Source organism: Lepeophtheirus salmonis, chromosome 10 (assembly GCF_016086655.4).
Source record: "Lepeophtheirus salmonis chromosome 10, UVic_Lsal_1.4, whole genome shotgun sequence".
NCBI classification, from domain to species: Eukaryota; Metazoa; Arthropoda; class Copepoda; order Siphonostomatoida; family Caligidae; genus Lepeophtheirus; species Lepeophtheirus salmonis.
The window spans coordinates 5,144,272-5,166,345 of NC_052140.2; the positions used below are offsets into that span (position 1 = coordinate 5,144,272).

The 22,074-nt window shown below is 30.9% G+C and overlaps 1 protein-coding gene across 2 annotated transcripts in view; it reads left to right on the forward strand.

The window, feature by feature from the left end:
- Window positions 1-22,074, forward strand: part of LOC121125449 (calmodulin-alpha) — a 115,340-nt gene that overhangs the window by 46,740 nt on the left and 46,526 nt on the right. For both annotated transcript variants that reach the window (XM_040720650.2, XM_071891387.1), the window contains exon 2: window positions 18,242-18,372. Coding sequence is in view for 1 of the 2 variants with exons in the window: in XM_071891387.1 (XP_071747488.1) it covers window positions 18,242-18,372 (131 nt within the window). In the remaining variant the exon portion in view is untranslated. The remainder of the gene's footprint in view (window positions 1-18,241; window positions 18,373-22,074) is intronic.

Consider the following 22,074-nt stretch of genomic DNA (forward strand, 5'->3'; position numbering starts at 1 on the left):
TAACACAAAAATACCCTATGTATTTTGTTGTCAGCTGTCGATTCTCACGTCTCGCCCGATACGTGACAGCTAATTCATAACTTATTCTTTTTGATAAATAACGAAGTATTAAGTTATTCGATACTTAGGGAAAGGCGAAGGAAGTTGATACACGTTTTGGCTTTTACGTCCACAAAAAGTTCACAACTATCTATTTTGGCTAATACTTTGCAAGTTAGCCAAAAGGGTTACCTAACAAAATGTAATTATGTATATATATATAATATTCTTTCTTATTTTTTCAATAATATAAAAGTTGGCAAATGTATCATCTTACCTCAGGGTAGGGGTAAGTTGATACATGTCATGGTGCAAGTTGATACATGTAATTGAATGACTGATTAAGATAAGAAACAATTAAGAAAAATCGACATATTGATGATATGAAAATTATCATGTCTATTCAAATTTATTCCATAATTAGGTATACATCACACCCTTGTCAATAAATAACTGTCATGGTTTTATAAAGGCGATAATAATTTTATTAATATTACTTTCCAAGTACACAAATATTTCACTTAGCTCATAGATAAGAATCATAGTTTAAATAATAGAGGATCCTTTTTATTCACATTTTGGTTGTGTTTTTGTGAGAATAGAGCACGATACTTTGCAACTTCTATTTTTGGATGGTCTTTGTTGGGCTATAGGTAGTTGGCATAATACTTTAGGAGATACTTCATTTATTGTTGACAATTTGCCATTTTGTATTGAACTACAAGAATTTTCTGAAGAGAGGAACGGCAAAGATGATTTACTCTTGTTTGGCATTTCACATTCAGTGATTTCAGAAGCTACGTAATCTTCGAAAATATCATAGTTTAAGGGGAATATACGGTACGGTACCACTCATGAAGACATTTTTCATATGGACTCGAGGGAATATGTAGAATGGTGGTATTTGTTATCCTTGGGCATTGACTCAACAACAAACTGTTACTAGTTCTCCTCTTTCAGCACTTTTAGTTGTACCAACTTGCTTTTTACCAAGTATACTCAACACCTTATCTGGCACCTGGACAAAAAAAGCAGTTTCATCAATGTTGTACATTCGATCAGGGCTGAACTTATTTTCAATTATTATTTCACTGAGTAATCCATAATACCTCTGAACTACTGGCTTGTTGAAGGCCATTTGGCAAGCATGGGATGTATCCTCTGGTTTTCCTTCATAAAATTCTTGATCCATTCCTTCCCAGCAATTTCTTTATTTTTCCAAGGATCTTTAATGTTGTCTGCTTTAGTAAAATCAAATGCTAACTTCCGATCCTTTAAAGAAGAGAGTCCATGAAATCTATTATACAAATCTTTTATATGTTTGGACTGTTCATCCATCCTCTTGCTGGTTGTTGAATATTCTCAGCCATTCTAGTACCTTGATAACTTTTGTAATTCTTGGATTGAGATGCCATATATCTACTCAATGTCATTTTGTCAACTTTAAATGATTTTTCCGTGCTTCTAAGTGAGGATCCATTCTGGATGGCCGTAACAGCAAGCTTCAACACTTTTGCGTCTTTTCCATGGTTAGTTTTTCTTTGGTAATTCCTCACCATCTTGATGAAATCTTTATATAAATTAGAGATTATTAAGTGTTTCAAGAATTACTTTACCACTTACTATTTCCAAAGCATCCACTATTAGCTACAAACGCACAAATATATGGACTCTGAAAGTAACTTATCTGTTGACATTGTAATTAATAAACTTTGTTGTACTCTCAGTACTTCATTTGGTATAGGTATTTGAATGTGGGAATGCTTTTCCAAAAATTTCCGATCGACCAACTTGCATATATTCAAATGTTATGTTACCTCACCTTCCCCTACTGTTCGTGCATGCAGAAGAGGAGCATATTAATTGTTGATGTACAATACAAAGAGTATCAATACAAAGAGTATCAACTTGTCCCTTACAAAGAGTATCAACTTGCCCCTTACAAAGTGTCTCAAATTGCCCAACCCTATGCCATTCAGCTAAAAAGTGATCAAAAAGTAAAGGAAAAAAATATGCTCGAATTTATTTTTTCAAATCATTCACTAATGTCTAATGAACAATTCCAACAGGTGAAAATTAATAACCATTTAAGACACAGATATGAGCCAAAAACTGTAGTGACATCAAATATGCAAATTTGACAAATATATAAACTTTGAAGAGATGTTGCGTAATACAATAAAGGTAAGAATGTGATATAAAGACATTAGTAAAGACTTTCTTCCAGTGCGTGTAAAAAATATAAAATAATAATAAACATTGAACAATCTGCATTATTCCATCACTCTAGATAGCGTTGACAATTGGTATAACAGTAAATAAGCGAAAAAACGTCGGAAATATAGATTTTGTATTTTTTTTTTAATTATACATACCGGCAATGTATATTTTTAAATACTAACAGGCATTACTTTGGACCTTTCCCTGTTTTGTTTATAGAGATATTTTCGTTTTTGAACATAAGAAAAAAAAATAATTACACTCATTTAGAATAAGCAGGCTGCCAACTGATAATATAATTATCATTTTACAAGGAGAGGGATAAAGTTTTTATTTACTGCTCTTGCTATATATAGCAAGTCCCAGCGAATTGTGAATGAAACTTTAAAATGGTTTTAATTGACTTACTTAATAATTTTTTCCCGCTATATCAACTGATAGAGCAATATTTGAAAAAAAAATCTTGTGAACCAAATTTCTTCATCAGCCAAGAGTGTGTTGATAAATCGGAATAATATGTTGAATAAGTCCTGCAAGGCCATCAGGCCTAAAATAGACGTCATGAAGATTTAATTGTTTCAATAAAATAAAATATAAAAATAAAGTCTCATTGTCTTATTTATTGTACTTTTTGAGAATCATGACAAAGTTGAGCATGGGATAATACTTTCATGATTTGCAAGGACAAACTATCAAACTAAATTATTTGAAATTTTATTTATAGATAAAATGATAAAAAACAGATTATTTATTTTGACATGTAAAGAACACAAAACGGTGTTAAAAATATCAAGAATATCGTTTTTATTTGACAAGTATATAGGTTCTTTATGCTTTTATAACCCCAATATCATAATTTGGTCATCATGGACATCGTGTACATCATAAATATTAGGCCTAGCCCACTTCTTATAATGCATCATCTTAACCTTAACCAAATAATCTATACAGTTTATCCCATCCATGTTTCCATCCAAATAAAGTCCTAAATACCAACAAAGTTGACCAGAAATGTCCCATGTTATTGCCATAATGTCATTTTAGGATTAGGTATTGGAGTCTTGCTGTTCTTTATTGACTTTTGATTCTTTTGCAGCTATAGAACCATAATTTTTCAGCTTATCTATTATCTCATCCTAAGTCAAAAGTTCTGTTGCTTCACATATTTCATCCAACATGGTGATGAGGTTATATATCACTGTGTATTCAGTCACTTTGTTCACTTAATACAGTCTGGGTCTAGCCAGCAAATCTCTCGAATAGGTCACTCGTTGGTGCAAGATCTTAAAAATGGTCTCAAAAGCACTAATTACCTCCAAAGGTTTTACTTCTAGTCCTGAAGTTAATAGACCACCATTTTCACATATTCAACAAGATTTCAGCGAAATCGTAAGGACTTTTCTTCTTTTTGATATCCCTTTGTCCATTCAGTCTTTCTATGATCAAATGCCTTTATTATTGTCATGACACTCTGTTCAATTACTTTTGAGGTATAAGAGGTAAGCATGAGGTCATCTTTGATCCTCTTTGCTTAAAAAATCTAATCGATTTTTGAGAAGATTGTGCTGGCAAAAAAAAAAAAAAAAAAAGAAAAAAAAAGAGCTACGTATGTTTCAGAGTTCATATTATTAGTTAGCAGATGTTCCTGTTGCTTAACTGCCAATTTATGCGTATCATTTTCCTCTCATTTTCCTCTACGTCTACCAAGTATCCTCCCCCCCCCCTACATTATTGACTCACCCCTTCTGATTCACCTCTGTTATATTCTACATGCACTAAGAAGAAGATTGCTTAAGTGTGTGTCTTCTCTAAGAGCTCTTTCAAATTGATCAAAGTCATCAGACAATGATACTGCTTTCCAATTATGTATATTGAATATACTTTGGTAATTTTCCTAAAACTTGGCAAAAAAAAAAAGGATGTGGAAGCTATAAAATGATAGTTCTTGCCATATTTATTAACTAAAATCGAATTTAAACATTCCTAATTGTTTCTTAAAACATTATACGTCTAAAAATCCACCTGATAAAGTTTTTAGATTACACAGTTACTCATTATAGAAGCTGAGATGTAGATTGTACTATCACGAGTAAAAAAAGTGACACGGTCGTTTAAAATATGCTTGCTCACCTTGGTTATGAGACCAATTCAATTTTTTTGTCATAATATGTTTAGATAAGGTATTTGGAAGCAAAAAAATCCAGCCTTAAATTAAAGTTTGTCTCGTACAGCCCACATCTAATATAAACAATTTTTTTTTCTTCTTCTAATTCTACTCATAAATGAGTTTATCCATGAGAAAATAATTGTATTGGTCTATTGGCAAAATGATTTAAATATTGAAAAAACATTTTTTTTTTTTCAAAAAATTTAATAATAAAAAAAATTAATATTATTTATACGATTTAAAAAATATATTATTTATTACTTGTGTATCAATAAATATTTTGCAAAAAACCAATTATTGTGTGTACATTAGAATCATTACTATTTTTGCTTATTACTCATAATTGATTTCCATTTTAGTCGATGGATAGTTATTACATAAAATGATACAAATTAAGTTTATCTGATTGAATTTTGTTAAAAGATTATGCATTAACTATTATTAAAATATCTTCAGTCGGGGTGGGGGAAGAGGACTGTCTTAATCAAGAAAAAGTTACTCTTTTTTAAGTAAAAATATGTAATGGTAAAACAGGGTTAAAAAATTAATATGTAATGCATGAACAAAGTTATTTATAAGCTTTAAAGGTAATCTTTTACACTATAGTTAATAACACAAAATGATATTTAAGAAAAAGTAAAAGTTATTATGAGGGTTGCTTATAGAAATATTTTAATGGGTGCCGAGAACCTTTTAAATTAAAAGTTCATAAAAAAACGTCTTTAAGCAAAATTATTAAAACTTTAGGCAAAATATAAAAAAAATCAAAATAAATTTTTTCTAAACTAAACTGCTGCGAAAAAAGCAATATCTGGTACCCCTGTTAGAGTCTAAGAAAATACGAGATCAACTCAAATATTTTTCATTGTTTGTAGGTATTATGCACGTTCAACACGTTTTGATGGCATTGTGCAATTTTTACTACAGAATACTACATGAAGATCATGGACAATATTATCTAAAAATTAGGTGATTCATAATGTGGCCCTCGGGCCACGTGTTGTATATCCCTGTTCTAAAATATATTTTTGACTTTATTTTTCAATATAAATATTGTTATTAGCTGTCCGATTACATCCAATAAATGACAGGGAAAACGTGATGTATTTTTTCGGAATTTTCACCTAAGCTTCTACGATGTCATTGCAGAAATATAACAAATTTTGATTGGAACTACCCTTATTCCTTGACTCTATATAAGAGATCTTGACTCGAAGGAGACCATATCGATTTCAACCAAAAATAGAACACTTTCTTAAGTCATTCCTGAGATTGTCTACCTGTATGAATGGGAATTCCATCTTGCTGAGGGATTTTTTTTTAAATGCATTATTTATTATTTTTCAGTGTTGTATTCTTAGTTTTTATTTCTGAGTTTAAAATTTATATTTTTAACGCATAAAGAATAAATATATATAAGGAATACATTAGTCATACAATATGCGACGGTTCACTTATTCTATTCAATTAACTTATTACACTAGTTGATAAGATGCTTGAAAAGCAATCCCACATCTATTTTTATCAGGCTCTAGCAAGTAAAAAGTAGCCTTTTTTATCCATTTCTAATTCCAAGAGTTCTTGACAATATAATACTTTTTCCGATTGACGTCTTTTCCGTAGGCAACAGCTAGAACGCCGTGATCGAGTTCCGTTGACCTACATTCAGTTCGTTATGAATCCCATTTAAATAGAATTGTAGACTTTGATGAGAAACATCATTAGCAACAGAGATGGGTCCAATAGTGTCTATTTCTTTTACGAGGTCTGATTCAGAACCACTTTTAACATTCACGTATCCGTGGTGCTGAGGAATCTTATTTAAACAAAGAAAGGACTAGACGTTAAATTTTTGATCCATATACCATTTTTTTCTCATCACTTTGAACAATGCAGACCTCAGCCTACAAATTTAATAAACCATTTTTTTGGACCTTTCTTTCTTTTGGTTTGTATAACCTCTGTGTGTTACTGACAATAAAGTAGCATAAAAGGTTTCGTCTTAAAGTCATTCCAGATTTATGATGCCCATTTTGACAAGGATCTTTTACAGTACCGATGAATTTTTAATTAAACCTTTTTTTTTGCACTGATTAAGTATAAGTAAACATCATTGTATTACATTTACTCCATCTGACCTAGGAATCTTCTTTGAGGTCCATATGCCTAAAATATTTTTTCTGCTCTAGGAACGAGCGGTACGCGAACTTACAGACATTGAGTTCAAGAGAATAATTTCTCCCGAGCGTGTTGTCCATTGATCTACGTCGTTCCTGTCCTTTTCGATTTTCATCCAGGTCCTTGCTGACCTTGTACAGCAACTTCTTGGATTGTCATCACATTTAATAGTATTACGTAACTCGCATATTCAAGACACCTAGGCTTCGACAAATTTACGACGGCATCTTTCCTTCAACCATCTGACTTAATATATACATTAAACCATCATATAACCATCATAGATACATGATGAATGAATGTAAAAAAAAATTGTTCAACCTTTATTTTATATATTTTGTTAGGATCGAGTCTTGAATTTGAACTAATCACATGGCAGATCGACAGATTCAGAGCTAAATAATTTCACACCGAAAATGAAACCTTTAAAAAATATCAACAACCCTGTATTCAAAGGTTTCATGGATATAAAATATTATTTCTATGTGTTAGATCAATTTTACTCTATAGGGTGGGTTAAAAATATTTTAGGTTGGTCGTAGATAATTAATCCAAAATGTTAAAATAATATCTTATATTTCCTTCCAACTTATTCTGAATATTTCAAAGATTAGTACAAATATCACCATTAATTTGGATACTTGAAGGATCTAAGGATTTTTATTTTATTTTTTATATGTGTGATTCCTATTTTTTATTAAAATTAGTATAATTTCATTTGTATAACGAAAATAATATAAATATATACAAATCACATAAATTTGAATTCCTTTTATGTATTACATTTTTGGCTTTAATTACGTGAAAAGTCAAAAGTTAATCAAAATCAACATAAATCCCATAGATAAATAAAACGATGTTTTATAAAATTCATTACCCTTATGTTGGTATCGACAAGCCACGCTAGCCAGTGGCTTGTAAAAATCATCCAGGCTAATGCTAGGTTGATTGTATATAGTACCTTCGTCTGCACCTTAAACCATTAGTGCCGATAAGCTGTTTAAACACCTCAATATTCAAACTAGTTTAAGTATTAAATATTTCAATATATATTTTTTTGCTAACACGCCTCATGATAATTTAGATATTATCGTAATACTATCAAGCTCGACATTTGAAGCTTTATTATTGGTAGATGGGATTTAAATAAAAACTGAATGCGTAAAAAATATTTTTATTTTTTCCATTATTTCATATTGAAATAGAGTATATTTCTAATATTCAGCATAATGTTACACAAGAAGTTGAGTTAGAAAAGGACCAGCAATACCCAGTTGAAGAACCAATAGTGCGACCTGAAGAGACCTTTAGATAATTCAAATTACTATTTTGATGAATATGAGGCAAACAATGCAGCTTACATACCTCTAAATGAAGAACTTATAGCTTGCCTTCTATTGAAATTTTTTATCCTTTGATTGGTTAAATGGAGTTGCACGGATTAAGTATAAGTAAATGTTACAGAATTACATTTACTTTATTTATTTGTAGGAATCTTGTGTGAAGTCCATAGATACCTATAAAGTATATTTCTTTCTCAAGGATTGACCTAGGCGCAAACATACGCACATTGAGTTCAAGATAATAATTTCTCCCAAGAGCGTTGTCCATGAGCTACCTCAAGTCCATTAATAACTGTTGTATTAGAAGTTCAATGTTTACTTGTACTTTAAACTAAGTCTAAATTGTGTTTCACAGAAAATATATTACCTTTTTTTGTACTCCCAAAAGTTAGCTTATTTTAAAAACAAAATTACCAATATACTAGCCTAAATACGATCCAATATTTGTAGTATTATGGGGTAGTCAATTTTCCACATGGTTCTTAAAAAAAAAAATAGACTAACCATGTTGGCTAGTGGATTATTTTAACGACCGTCGAACCCTGCCATAGTGTAAATAGGTCGAAAAATAAAAATAAATCAACATTTACAGTGTTTCTTACATTTGTATTTTTTGACGAATTATCCTCGATTTCTATCAACAAATACTTCTAATTAAATCTATGGAGCAAGGCTGCAAATTGCATTTATTTAGCCAAATGGATTGCCACAATAAAATAATAAGAAACTAATTGATATTATTTGAAAAGCCATATCGGATAATATAAATCTCTTAAATCAAATTAAGGTTTTAAACTATAGTATTCATTGATAAATCGATACTCAATGTTGTCAATTTTCAAAAACACACTCAAATCAAATCACTCAAACAATTGTTAATTAACAACTGCACGTCAAAAATGGCTGAAACTTTGGGGAGCAACTGTCTACCGATGTTAGATAGGTGTGGCTAACTTTTAGTTATGAGTGCTGCCATCTTCACGTTGAGGTCAGAAACTTTTATAACCACCCTCGTAAATATAAAATAAAAAAATATATTGGGATTATTTTTATTTCTTGTTTTTTGTTAGATACTGTTTCTATGTTGATGCACCACATAAGTTAATCACATCCATTTGCACTTTTTCTTCTTTTTTCCACTTCATGCTGAGTATACTCATTTCCTATTATTATCAAGATCCAAGAAAGCTTTAATGATCTATGAATACACATACTCCATAGAGAAAAATGACCCTCAAACTAACAAACAAAGAAATAAACGTATCGGATTGAGGGGGAACAAACATAATCAATAATTGAGCTCAACTCTTAGCAACTAAAAATAATTAAAAATTAAATTAGGATATTCCTGTAAGCCTTCATTTATAAAATCCATCATTCAATAATAACTCCCTTTGAACAAAATATAGTATTATTACATTATGTCATATTTGAAAGAAAAAAAAAGAAGTTATATAATTATCGTTTCTTCTGCGACTTGGAAGAATTTTTTTTTTTTTTGTTAAATTTATGTGAAGGAAAGATAGAATAGTCGGGATTTTGTGTAAAACAAAGGGGAATCTTGATAATGTCATATTTTGAATAAATTAGCCCATTAGTAATGATGCAAAAATAGGTCTTCTCGGTATAATTTTTAAGGACCTATTTGAGAAAGGTAGAGGCCTATTTAGTATAATCATAAAAGACCGAGATTCAATGTTCAATAAAAATAAACCAAAAATTAACGTGGTTACCATGACAATTTCAAAAATGTTTGGAAGGAGAGCAGCTAAGCTGTCATGGCATCTATTTAGATCAGCTGCAATCAGTCTTGAGAGGAAGGCAATAATAACATATACACAGGAATATCACCAATATCAATCCATAATTACACTTTGAACCCAACAACAAGGATTTAAACTTTTATCTCCCTGTTAAACCTGATGGTTACTCTTCGTCTTTCTTGAGCAATCTCGCTAGTAATTACTTATAATGAGATATTCTGTCTTCAAGAATAAAAATATAATGATAGCATCTTTAGAACATAAGAAAGCCCTTTAAGATTGGTAACTAAAGAAGTCACTAACACTTTTAAGGACTTTTTTTTACACCTCTGCCCTTGAGAGTCGATGAAGTTGTTTAAATATCCCAATTTTTAAAACAGTTTCAATATTAAATATACTCATTAAATACTTTGTTATATTATTTGACTACATTCTGCATAAGAAGTGTCATTTGTCAAGAAATATGAGAACAACTTTTTTATTTTAAAAAAAAAAAAAAAATCATTTGATTATAAAGATGATATCAATTTAATTCTTATTTAGACAAAAATTTAGAAACGCGTTTAATTTTTTTCCTAACAATTTATTCGTATATTAAGCAATTTTTAATTTAGTTTTAGTGAATTAAATTAAGTTTTTTGATTAAATGTCGTTCCTTTTTTTAATTTCTTGGAATTATCTTCTTTTTTTTTTTTTCAAGTATGAACAGAGTAGTACAAGCTATTTTTATAAGTAGTACACGCAACCTCTCTGAAACTAATGAGTACTAATTTGATTAACATACAGAATTGGGCACCAAAACGTGTAAAATCCCATGTCGTGCTTCATGAGCCTCCTGATGGTCCTAGTAGCCGCGGAGAAGTAGTTGGCGAGACGATTCATCGATTTGTTGTGGCTTTCCTTGATTTTCTTCTCTAAACCCTAAAATAACTCTGGATCCCCCATTATATTGTGCCCTCTAATTCCTGCTTTCCTGGAGAGGTATTCTTATCTACCATGAAAACCAGGCTCCTGGAGCACTTCACAATGTCCATAATCTTTGACACTTAAACTTCAGCCTTTGGCTAATCTGAAATCCGCTGCCTTTTCTCTAAGTTATGGTGTAAAAATATTTGTAATACTACAAACGATGGCAGAACCAGAAGGTCAAAAAATTATTGCGAAGCCTTCCTACATGGAAGATAAAATATTCATTAATTCATAATCCATTTGATTTTTTTTTATATAAAAAAAAGTTGTTAAAATTATTTTAAAATGAGGATTTTTTTTTTTTTTTGGATGTATTATTTAATTCAAGTATTTTTAGGATTTTAATTCATATTTACAAGAGCAAAATGGATTGAATAGTTACACAAAATTTAAATGATGTAATTATTAAAGTCGTTCAACTGTTTATCATGTTAATAAATAGTTTTTATTTTTGGAGTACTTTTTTCACTAACTGTGTTATGAAAAACATGTTTGTTTACTTACAGATGATTAAGCAACAATTATCTAATTCCAGTATTACTTGAGGCGCTGATAAAGACTCTTAATTAGTTTTTTTTTTTTTTTGTTTTTTTTTTCTGTATCAAATATGGTTTTCCAAATATTTTTTTATTTCCATTGGTTCCAGCGCTCCTAATGATGAAGGAAAACGTGGGAAAACAATTTATAATTTTATGGGAGGTAATTATAAATATTTATTGTTGAGTTTTATAGACAAAATATCACTTGAAAAGATTAAAAGAATAAATAAATTGAATACTAGTATATCTAAACTATAACTGCATTAGGTCTGACAATAAGGTATTCAATATTTCAAATTATTTCCATTAAAAGATTTCATCAAAGAAAAGTAGTAATATTGTGATTCTTGTACCAATACCCCTCAGAAAGTTGTATAACGTCATCATAAGTTTTAATTTTGTATTACGATACTTTTAATTATCGAATATTCTGCAAGTTAATCTGTTATATGCATTACCGGGTGGTCCATTGAAATATGAACACTTACTAATTCAATAATTATTGCAGATTGAGGGATTGAAATTAGTTCATATTGCGATAAATTAAAACATCAGAATTTGTTTGCGAAATAAAACAAACAAGTCTAGAAAATAACACTTGAATATAATCGACGAATTTCCATTCGCACACTCCAAGCAGTTGGACGTATCCAGGACCACCGTCTAGCCCTAAGCAAGTCTGAAAAGTTGGAGAGGAAGAAGGAATCTGTCAAAAAAGCACAAGCTCGATCTGGATGAGTATAAGAAAACAGCCCAGGGCAATCCCCTCAAGTCATTGAGGGCCAATGCAAGAGATCTTGAAGTGTCACATCCAGCTGTACAGAGAGCTATAAAAAAAGTGAGTGGAAAGACCCTAAAGTGAGAATAGAAGCTAATTTTTACATCAGCATTTTCATAATTGCAAAACTCTTTAAAATGAGTTCTTTGAACTCTTTTTTGACACCCCCCTTCAGCCCTGATGCCAATACTTTTGACTACACCTTTTGGGTACGGGGAAAGGGGAAGGCATGCAGTGTCCGTCATCCAAACACAGAGCTCATCAAAGCCATTGTCAGCCAGCACTGGTGTGCCATAACAGAGGACTACATTCGCAGTGGGTTCCTGTCCTTCTGCGGCTACCTGGAAGCTATAATTATAGTGAAGGGCGGCTACATTAATGCACTAGCACTAAGTACTTTTGCTTAAACTATTTAGCCTTAGGACTTTTTGCCTTATAAAGCCATTTTGATTTAAGTATATGTCACCTAAATACATACATAAATAAATAAAGATCATACGTCGTTAGTGTATATTTTTTGTTAAAAATGATGTTTCCTTTGAATTTTTTAATCAAAATATGTAAATATTATTTCTATCAAAAGCATCGAATCGTTGTTTTCTGCTAGAAAAATGATGGAATTATTCCACAAAATTTCAATGCATATATTCTACCAAAATCTCATTTTGTTATTAGTTTGAACTAGAGGCAGAAGACTTAGTTACTTTTAGTTTATCTGCTTTCTAAAATTATTTAACGTAGACAGATTATTTGACAATTATTCGGGGTACACAGTATACCTCCAAAGTGCTAATTATCCGAATATTTCAATAAAGTCAAAATATCTCTCCTCCTAATCCTATAATATATTCTTCAAGCGAAGTTATTTCCTTATTATTTAAATGTTTCTATAATTGAAGTTCGACTTTCATCTGTCACTGTCTCCAATTTAGTGATAGAAAGAGAGAGTATGATGTGTAGGCAAATTTAAACAATATACACATTATTCTTTCACCAAACCTTGAAAACTTTCGACTCTCAAATTTTTTGGATAATTAAACATTTCTAATCATGATATCAAATCATATCATATTTTGAATTAAATATACGAGTCAACAGCATGCATACAAATAATACATCAAGTAATATATTTTTATTAGTGTTTGACACGCAGATCAATAATCTCTAATTAGTTTATTAGAACCAAACTTAGTTTTTGATAATATTCTATTAAAAAATTGGTATAGGCGATTTGTTGATGAGTGAGAAGGTGTAAACAAGTAGTTTATAACTCAATGTGATGTTGTTATAAATATTTTTTGCTGTGTCTTCAATACAGATGTTGACTCACAAAAACGAGGTGGGGAATTGGACTCCAAGCTGTGCGACTAAACTAGGACATCAGTCCATATTTTGAAGACTTACAACTCGACTGCACATTGGAAGGTCAAGAGCTTTTTCATCTTTTCCAATGCGCTGGTTTTAAGCATTAAATATCATCACAAGCAATTTTTACTTATGTGCACACGTTACATGAATTAAGAGTTGATGAGTAAGGATGTGGAAGTTGTCTAAATCCTTGTGAATATAAATTAAATAGTAAAATTATATGTTGGGAACTTTGATAGACGACATATCTGCTAAAATTAATCATTACTAAAACTTTGTGCTCCTTGTTTGCTAATTTATTTGAATTTTTAAAATAGAGAAATAGAGCTTCAAAAAGAATAGGAATAATCTTATTGTTTTTTTTTAATGATAAAAATTAGATATTGATATGTACTTAATACATTAATTTTTTTGTTACAGTTTTATTTTCTAATTATGATTATTTAATCATGTCTAAATTTCGTACGTATATATACATATATAAATACGTTTGGAAATGCACCCCAGAAATACCTTATTTTCTCTACATAGTTCTTCAAACGTTTTAACTTTTGAAGTTTATCTAAAGCAACCTAAACATCAATTTAATTAACATCGATGTTGAAATTAATTATACTTAATAATTATAAAATTAAAAATTTGAATCTTCAATAGATTATTTTGGTTTTGGAGAATGATCCTCTAGATGTGTCCACAAGTGTTAATGTAATTCCATTCGAAGATCCTTATGAGCAAACATATGAAAATAGGAATAACGAAGAAGCTAGTAAAAAAGATAACAATTTTCTTCAAAAAGGTTTGTTGAACTTCGGAACCGAGCTATGTATTCATCATCAAGATGATTTACACGAAAAAGGAGATCCAATTTCGATGAAACTCAACCCATATTAGTAAAAATAGACAAATAGAACGAAAACTCCATCTTTCAACTGATAGTCGAAAGCTAAAACGAATTAAAAAAGTTATGTGAAGACAGTCCCCGTCCAAAGTAAAATTCCACCATATAAAAATTCAAAATTTAATAAAAATAAAAATTCAATTTGATACCGATTATACTACAACTACTTACGACTTCTTAAAATTATTGCTGTGTAGAAAAAAATATAATTGGAGACGAAAGGATATGCCTGCCGCTCAAACAATCCAACTTTTAGTAACAAGGTGAATATATTTGTGTGGATGATCGATGGCCAAGTACATTTTGACCATTCCATACCATTTCCACCGTATTAAAAAATACGCCAAATCAAAGCCACCACTATTTGGGTCTAAAATTTAGGTTTTAACTTCATCTTCCGGCGAGCTTCTTCATTGCATTCCTTATGAACGAGCCAAGACACAATAAAATGGTTATGAATTGGGACAAAAGAGGAATGTTGTTTATCGAATTATTGAAAAAGAACAAATATCCAAAGGTTGTAACCTTTTTATTATTTTCGACCTCATGGACAACTTTCGAGAAAAAAGAATCCATGAAAATGAAAACAGAAGAAATGAAGTGCACTTTTAACGATAATGATAAAGTAATCATTGTTTGAAATGATGCGGGGACCAATTTATATTGCAAACAATTTTATTCAAAAAGATCCAATTGGAAAGTGCAATCAATAGTCCAGGGATCCCAAGAAAAAAATCTTGAAGTAAATCAACTTCATTTCTGCAAAATTTACAACAGCACTATGGATATACATATAAGATTATATGTTTTCTAACTATGCAATAAGTTTACGAAGAAAAAAATAGTATTGGTTTGAAATGTGCAAATGGTTCATGCATGGCTTCTTTTTAGAAATAGTAGTGTGATTTTAAATTCAAAGGAGAAACACAATATTTTAAAATTGATTTCACACGAGTATGTACAAAATCCTAGGTAACTAATCGTGGTGAAAATATCCATGGCAATATTTTGCTAAACTGAAAGCATAAAACAAATATTTGGTTGTACTTTACGACAATGTAGGGCATCTTAATTGTCAAAACAAATAAACGAAATCTTTGTGCATCTTGTTTGTCAAGATGCATACATAGATGCAAAAAATGTGACGTAGGTTTGTGTGCTAATTGTTTTGAAAAATACTATATTCAACACTTGTAAATAATTCATATCCGAAAATACTTTTTTATTATATTTATTTTAATAAAGTTGACTTGGAGAAAAATAATACGAAAAATAGTCATCACCCAATTTATTATCATACCCTCTTTTGAATGTATATTTATAAATATTTTTGTAGGAGATCTTCCCATGCGTACATAATATGTTCGTTCCCACCAACGGACAAGTGGCACGTCTAATAAACAAAAATGATTCTTACCTAATTAATTAAAACCTGCAATAATAATAATTTTCATTGACTTTGGTTATTAGTTCTTTAAAGGTGATCACTTTTTAGGGGAGAGTTCTTTCGAACCCTTTTTTTCAATTCAATGAAAAAACTTAGAATGATGAGGATCTACATACATCTTCTTTTTTGTAAGTTTAAACCTTATAAGATTATATTGTTTCTGTTCCTACACCAATATGTTCATTTGGGTAGAAAAACTAATGTGTTTTGGGGGTGCTAGAAGTTTATATTAAAGCCAAGGGGCGGTACAGCCGGAAAAAGTTTGAGACACCCTGGAATAAAGTAATAACTAGTGTTTGAGCTCATAAAAACGCTGAGTAACACTGATGATTTGTACAGGACAACTTCTTGAACTTAGACTAGAATTGAGGATCAGCATCGGAGTACTCCTACATAGGTATATAACACTATTCATCATTGCTATTGAAAGAGTAGTATAGGTGTTTATTTCTTTTCTCCCATAGGAGCTTGTAGCTAATCTAATTAAACTTAATGACAGCCAAACTTCTCTCCTCCAAATTATTTTTCAAATTGTCAAGTTGAGTATTTTTTTTTTTTTTTTTTTTTTTTTGATCATTCTCAAAATACTATCAATTACCATCACTCTATGTAGTTCTGGTCTTTGTGTAAGGCGTATCCATCTACAACAGATTTTTGCTATACTGGATAAATATTTTTTATCCCTTGCTATTTTTTCCCTATAAAAGTCATCATATAAAGCAGATTAAAAATGGAATGCATCAGTTTGCTTGCTACATACTAAATTAATAAAGACATGTTATACTTGTTCCAAGACAGTAGCATATTTAGTGATGAAAATCGGTTATATTTTTTAGCTCTACCTTTTTTTTTAAATTGATCGTCTAAGCTCCTGTCATTATTAGTCAACCCTAGAGTTGTGAACTTGATTTTCTGCTACATTCAAAACCTAATTGAAAATTTTGTATGTGCTCATAAAAGATGGAGAGTAATCCTGAGGACTTCATGGGGGAGTTGTTATTCTAAATATCGGATGTAGACAGAGTAGAATGGAGGATCGATGTCGGAGTAATTCTTGTCATTGTTTTGTTTTGTTTCCTTCTCCCCTTCCTCCCTCGTCACCGTTGCTTGTAGCTCATCTAATAAAATACCATTCCAGATAAGGTACTCTTTTCGAAATCATTTTTAAAATTGTCAAGGTTACCATGTTGATTTTCGGTTTCATTTATTTCAACATGCTCAAAATACTACTGATAAGCATTACAGTATATATTTATGCCCTTTGTTTAAGACGGATCCATCTACAACAGATTTTCGCTAAAGTTTATTTTTGATCTCTCCCGTTCTTTTGAATTTGATAGTCTGAAGAGTGAATACTCATGCTGCTGTCATTATTATTTATCCTTTTCTACTACATTCAATTGTATTCAAAACCAGTTGAACATTCAGCTGTGCTTCACAAAAGAGGTAGAGTAACCTTGAGGATGTATTGCGGAGTTATTGTTGTAAATCCTGGTTGGATTCAGTGTAGAATTGGGGATCGACCTTAGAGTTATTCTAACCAACCCCGAGCCAATGTATATATCTAGTTGGATATACCGACGGATCAAGAATAAATGGTTAGGCAGGTGCTGGATGGGCACAACATGACACATTCATTGGGGAATGCTCATTAAGACTTAATGATACAAACCCAAAAGTTGAAGCTATTAGAAATATAGGAAGTAATCTGTCATTTGACAAAAGGAATGACAAGGGGATTTTAATATTAGCTGATATGTTAAGAAAATAAATTTCTTGTTGTAAAAATGCCCTCAAGAATTCCAAGAGCAAAATCACAGTTGAATGGATTAAGAGTCATAAGAATGGCATAGGGAACGAGTTTGCTAATGATTTGGCTCCTGAGGGTACAAAAGGGGGTACACCAGTGTCTGTGTCTTTGAATGAGTGGCGAACTATCATGCAATAGTTGGATAGTTGCCCCCCAATCTAAGCAGTTAATAGTCGAGCCGTACATTAGAACAAACGTTTACAAATACTAGAGGCATCAAATGTCAAGTCTAATGGCTATGGTTAGTGTCCACATACACCTAAAATCATCTTTTTGAAATGGGTAAAAACCTGAGCCCAATCTGTCGCCTCTGTGAAGAAGATGAGGAAACGCCATTTCAGCTCATCCTAAGATGATCTCCTCCAAAACATCTTCAAGTGTCAGAGTGACAATATTGATTTTCATTTTGTTTTTTAGTAACATACCCAAAATACACACGATTAGCATCACTACCATTGAGTGCGAGCAAACTACTAACTAATAAAACAAAGGCATTGTATTGAAGAATAAGAAGTATTCTTCACATACTGAATACAAATATATATATCAACTATCTTTAAGTATGTATGTATAATGAAGCGAGTAACATTTTGAACGAGAAAAATATATTCTGAGGGACGTTCACAAAAAGAGCTGGGGGGGAGTAAAAAAAAGTTGGAGAAGGAATGGTGTAGAAATTTACTTTTTTAAACATTTGCTTTATATTACATTTTCTATTTTAGTTCGCTTCTGTGTGCCAGAGAGAACGAAAGCAGAGAAGCAAGAGAGAGAGATTAAGAAAGTAAAAGGAATCTTATCATACTTATTACTACCATTTTACAAAAAAAAAAAAAAGAATAAGGATTTCGTCAAGGTAGGTACACCTAAAATTTTTAGACAAATTACTAAAGCCATCAAAATACCAACTGGGTATTTGGACACACTTTTTAAGTTGGATATACTTATCCTTAGGGGGCATTCATAGACTACATGGTTTTTTGGTTTTTTTTCATATAATCTGTACCCTCACCCCTGCCAAATGTGAACTTACTTTAGAAAAAAAACACAAAAATATAAATTTTTGCTAGAATTTATTTTCTTTATCATACAACGTAACCATGTGTTTTACTTTGTCCCATGGATCAATTTGGTTTTTTTTAAATAATACAATCCCCTAGAAAGCCCTTTTGGTGGACTTATTGAGATAATTTCATCATATATATTTCCCAAAAACGGCCATTCTTTTTTTCAGCAAGTCGATTATTTTTCTATTTTTTTTCTAATTTTAGTCTCCTATTAACAATCACGTTATTTATGCCTCCTTGCCATATTAATCAGATCCAAATGTTATTATGCCTTACGGTCCTCCTCCATAAATAGCCATGTAGTTTGTGAATACACCCTTATTGACCCTAGCCAGTCATGTTTTTGTGACGGTGTTTGTATTAGGATATTTCTTTCAAGATCCCTTTTGTGGGATGTATTGCAATTTTATAACTACAAAAAGTATTTCATTTAATTATTTTGGTTATGCACGAGCTATGTGTTTAAAAATCAGTCAACGACAACTTCTAACGAAAATTAGATCGTTCATCCATTAAGTCACCCTTTAGCATAATTAACAAAGGAAATTCTGTGATAGGTATGAAAAAGTTGCAATAGTCATGGGGGAAATGACAGGGTGGCGTCTGTTGTATGATAGAAAGTGACATCTCGTTTTCTCGTAATATCCTGGAAAATCCAGCATTTATTTATTTCATAATATCTACTTCATTTATTTTGTAAACAATTTATAAAATTAAACGTTAAATACATATTCAGATATGGTGATAGCGTAGTAGACTTTTAGCCTTTAAATTTAGCTAAAGTACTTTTTTATAGGTTTCAATTAATTTACAGAATACAAAACGACGACCCATGCACTAACAGTGATAATGATAAAAAAAAAAGAACATAATAAGACTACCTTAAAATGGATAATTTCTTCTCAAAATATAAAAAATAAATCCTATAATCTCACAATATTTCCTGGGATACCATAATTTAAAAATTGGTTTCCCAGGATCCCGCTCATAGGCAATCTCTAAATGAAATAAAAAATCCCTGTTTGTACCTCTTGATATTATATGGCATATAGGTTTTTTATTTCTTCGTTTTAGTGTTGTCACAGTATAAATATTTTAGTAAAGGGTTCCGTGACCTAAATAGTTATAAATATTTTTTTTGGTTCAAAATATTAAACGAAAATTCCGGTAAGAGTAATCTACATCCATTGACAACGACGTCAACAGGTTTTTTGTTTGGGTTGTAGTTGAATGAGGGACTTTTTTATAAGGACTTTATTTTGAGTGAGGGAAACTTCCGAATTTGGAGGGTTTACTTTCGGTCGGTGAAAGTTTATAACCATAGTCTATGAGTAAATACTAGATCCAATATTAGTATAGTATGATACCGCTTTAACCGTGTCAGTACTCTGGTTCCATTGCAGTACCGATACACCAAGTAGCCCTACCTAAGAATAATATTATATTTTACAAACACAAGTTTAAATCCCTAAATTAATTAAAGTCATATTTAAACAGAATAGAGGCTAACAATTTCAAACTTTTATGCCAATTAGCCTTAAACCCTTTTTAGAGTGTTACCTCTTCAATAAGTAACTATTAGTAAATAACAGGACACAAAACAAAGGCAATTCATTTGTTCTTTCAAAAGGAATCCGTTAATACATAAATATGTATGTAATCGACTTTAGTATAAATTAGGGGTATTAGTCGTCGAAGAGCAGACACACTTTACTGTGTTTATTTAGTAGCATATCTTGGAAGAATTCTGATATACAACAGTATGAGAACTCTTCACCTTCGATTAAAACAGTTTATAAGTGGTTTCAAAATTTTTGGAATAGCCATATGGGCACAATTGATGTTCGGGATACCCTTTTGTGGTTACTACAACAGAAATAATCGATAAAATCCATGATATGGTGATGGATGGCAGAAGAGTGAAGGTGTGTGAGATTGGTTGTGCCGTGGGAATCTCGATTTGAAGCCCTATTTCCATTGGTGCATTGTCATGAAGGAAAATTTATTTTTTCGTAAGCCTATTGTGGGCGTTTTTCTTGCAGCTCGGTTTTCAAGCAGTCCATTAACGATGAATAATATGCCCCTGTAATAGTTTTACCCTTTTCCAGATAGTTCATGAGGATTATTCTTTGCGAATCCAAAAAAAACATTTTTTAAATTTTATGAAGAGTACTTCCTATTTTGTATTTATTTTTTAATTTGAGTTGAACTAAATATTGGCAATATTTTTTAGAGTCTCTCTGTATGTTAACTCACTTTTTCTTCTTTATATTGAATTGATATATATATATATATAGTGACATAAATCATCAGTATTTTTTTATTTTTTGAATTGGTAATCTAAAAATAAATTTTCTTTGCCTTTACTGTCGTCATTATTATTTAACTTCTGAGTAGTAAACTTCATTTTCTAATATATTGAACTATATTCAAAACCTGATTGAATATTCGTCTGTGAAAGTAAAGGCGGGAGAGTAACCTTGAGAATTTGTTGTGGAATTATAGTTATTAGTCTTTATTGGACTCAGAGTTGAATTGAAGATCGAACTTGGAGTAATTCTTGCCAATGGTCATGTATATTTATTTTCCTGTTCGTCCCTTCTCACAGCTGATCCAATGAAACGTCGTGACGTATAAGCTGCTCTCCTCCTTGTCAGTATTATTATGCTGATTTTTGGTGTTTTTTTAACATGCCCAAAATACACCAGATTTTCATTACTAAACATATTTATATCAGGGACCCCTATATACTGTACATCCTATATATACACACTGGATGTTACATGCTAAAAGACTGTCACATTTACATTAACTGCATTGTTATGTTAACGTACATTCATTAAACTTTGCTTATTAGTATTACAAAATATAGACACAGGTGCTTGACATAGACATATGTACTTATAGTAAATATTATATTATTTTTAGTGTTCAATTAGTTAGTCATAAAAAAATTAATAATTTTTTTTTTTTCTAAACCTAAATTTATTCACCCAAACTACACATTATAAATAAAAGCAATTCCTAAATCATCCGACAATACTTCAACAAATAAAAATGTTGATAGGATCAATACGGAAAAAATAAATATATATATATATCAAATTTTGACACTCTTACGACTATATTTAACCAGTATCCCGTTTTCATGAAAACTGTCCATCATTTATATTGATATTAAAACCATCTTCTCCATCATTTTTATTAGTGCGTTTGCGTACATTACTGACTGTATTTTTGATATCAAGGCTGCTATTTTGAACTTTTCCGGATTGATTGATGCCTTTGACAATAGCCAATCACCCTTCGTAATTCTGCAGTTCCATTTTTTCTGTACTATCTTCTCCACTCTATTAATAAATGGCTGCTAGGATGTACATATGACGAAAATGTGTTGTAGATTTTCAATAACCACTGCACAGAAAGTGCAGTATTTATTCCCCAATGCTGATTTATTAGTGTAGTATGAGGATGTAGTCATTTCATATGGG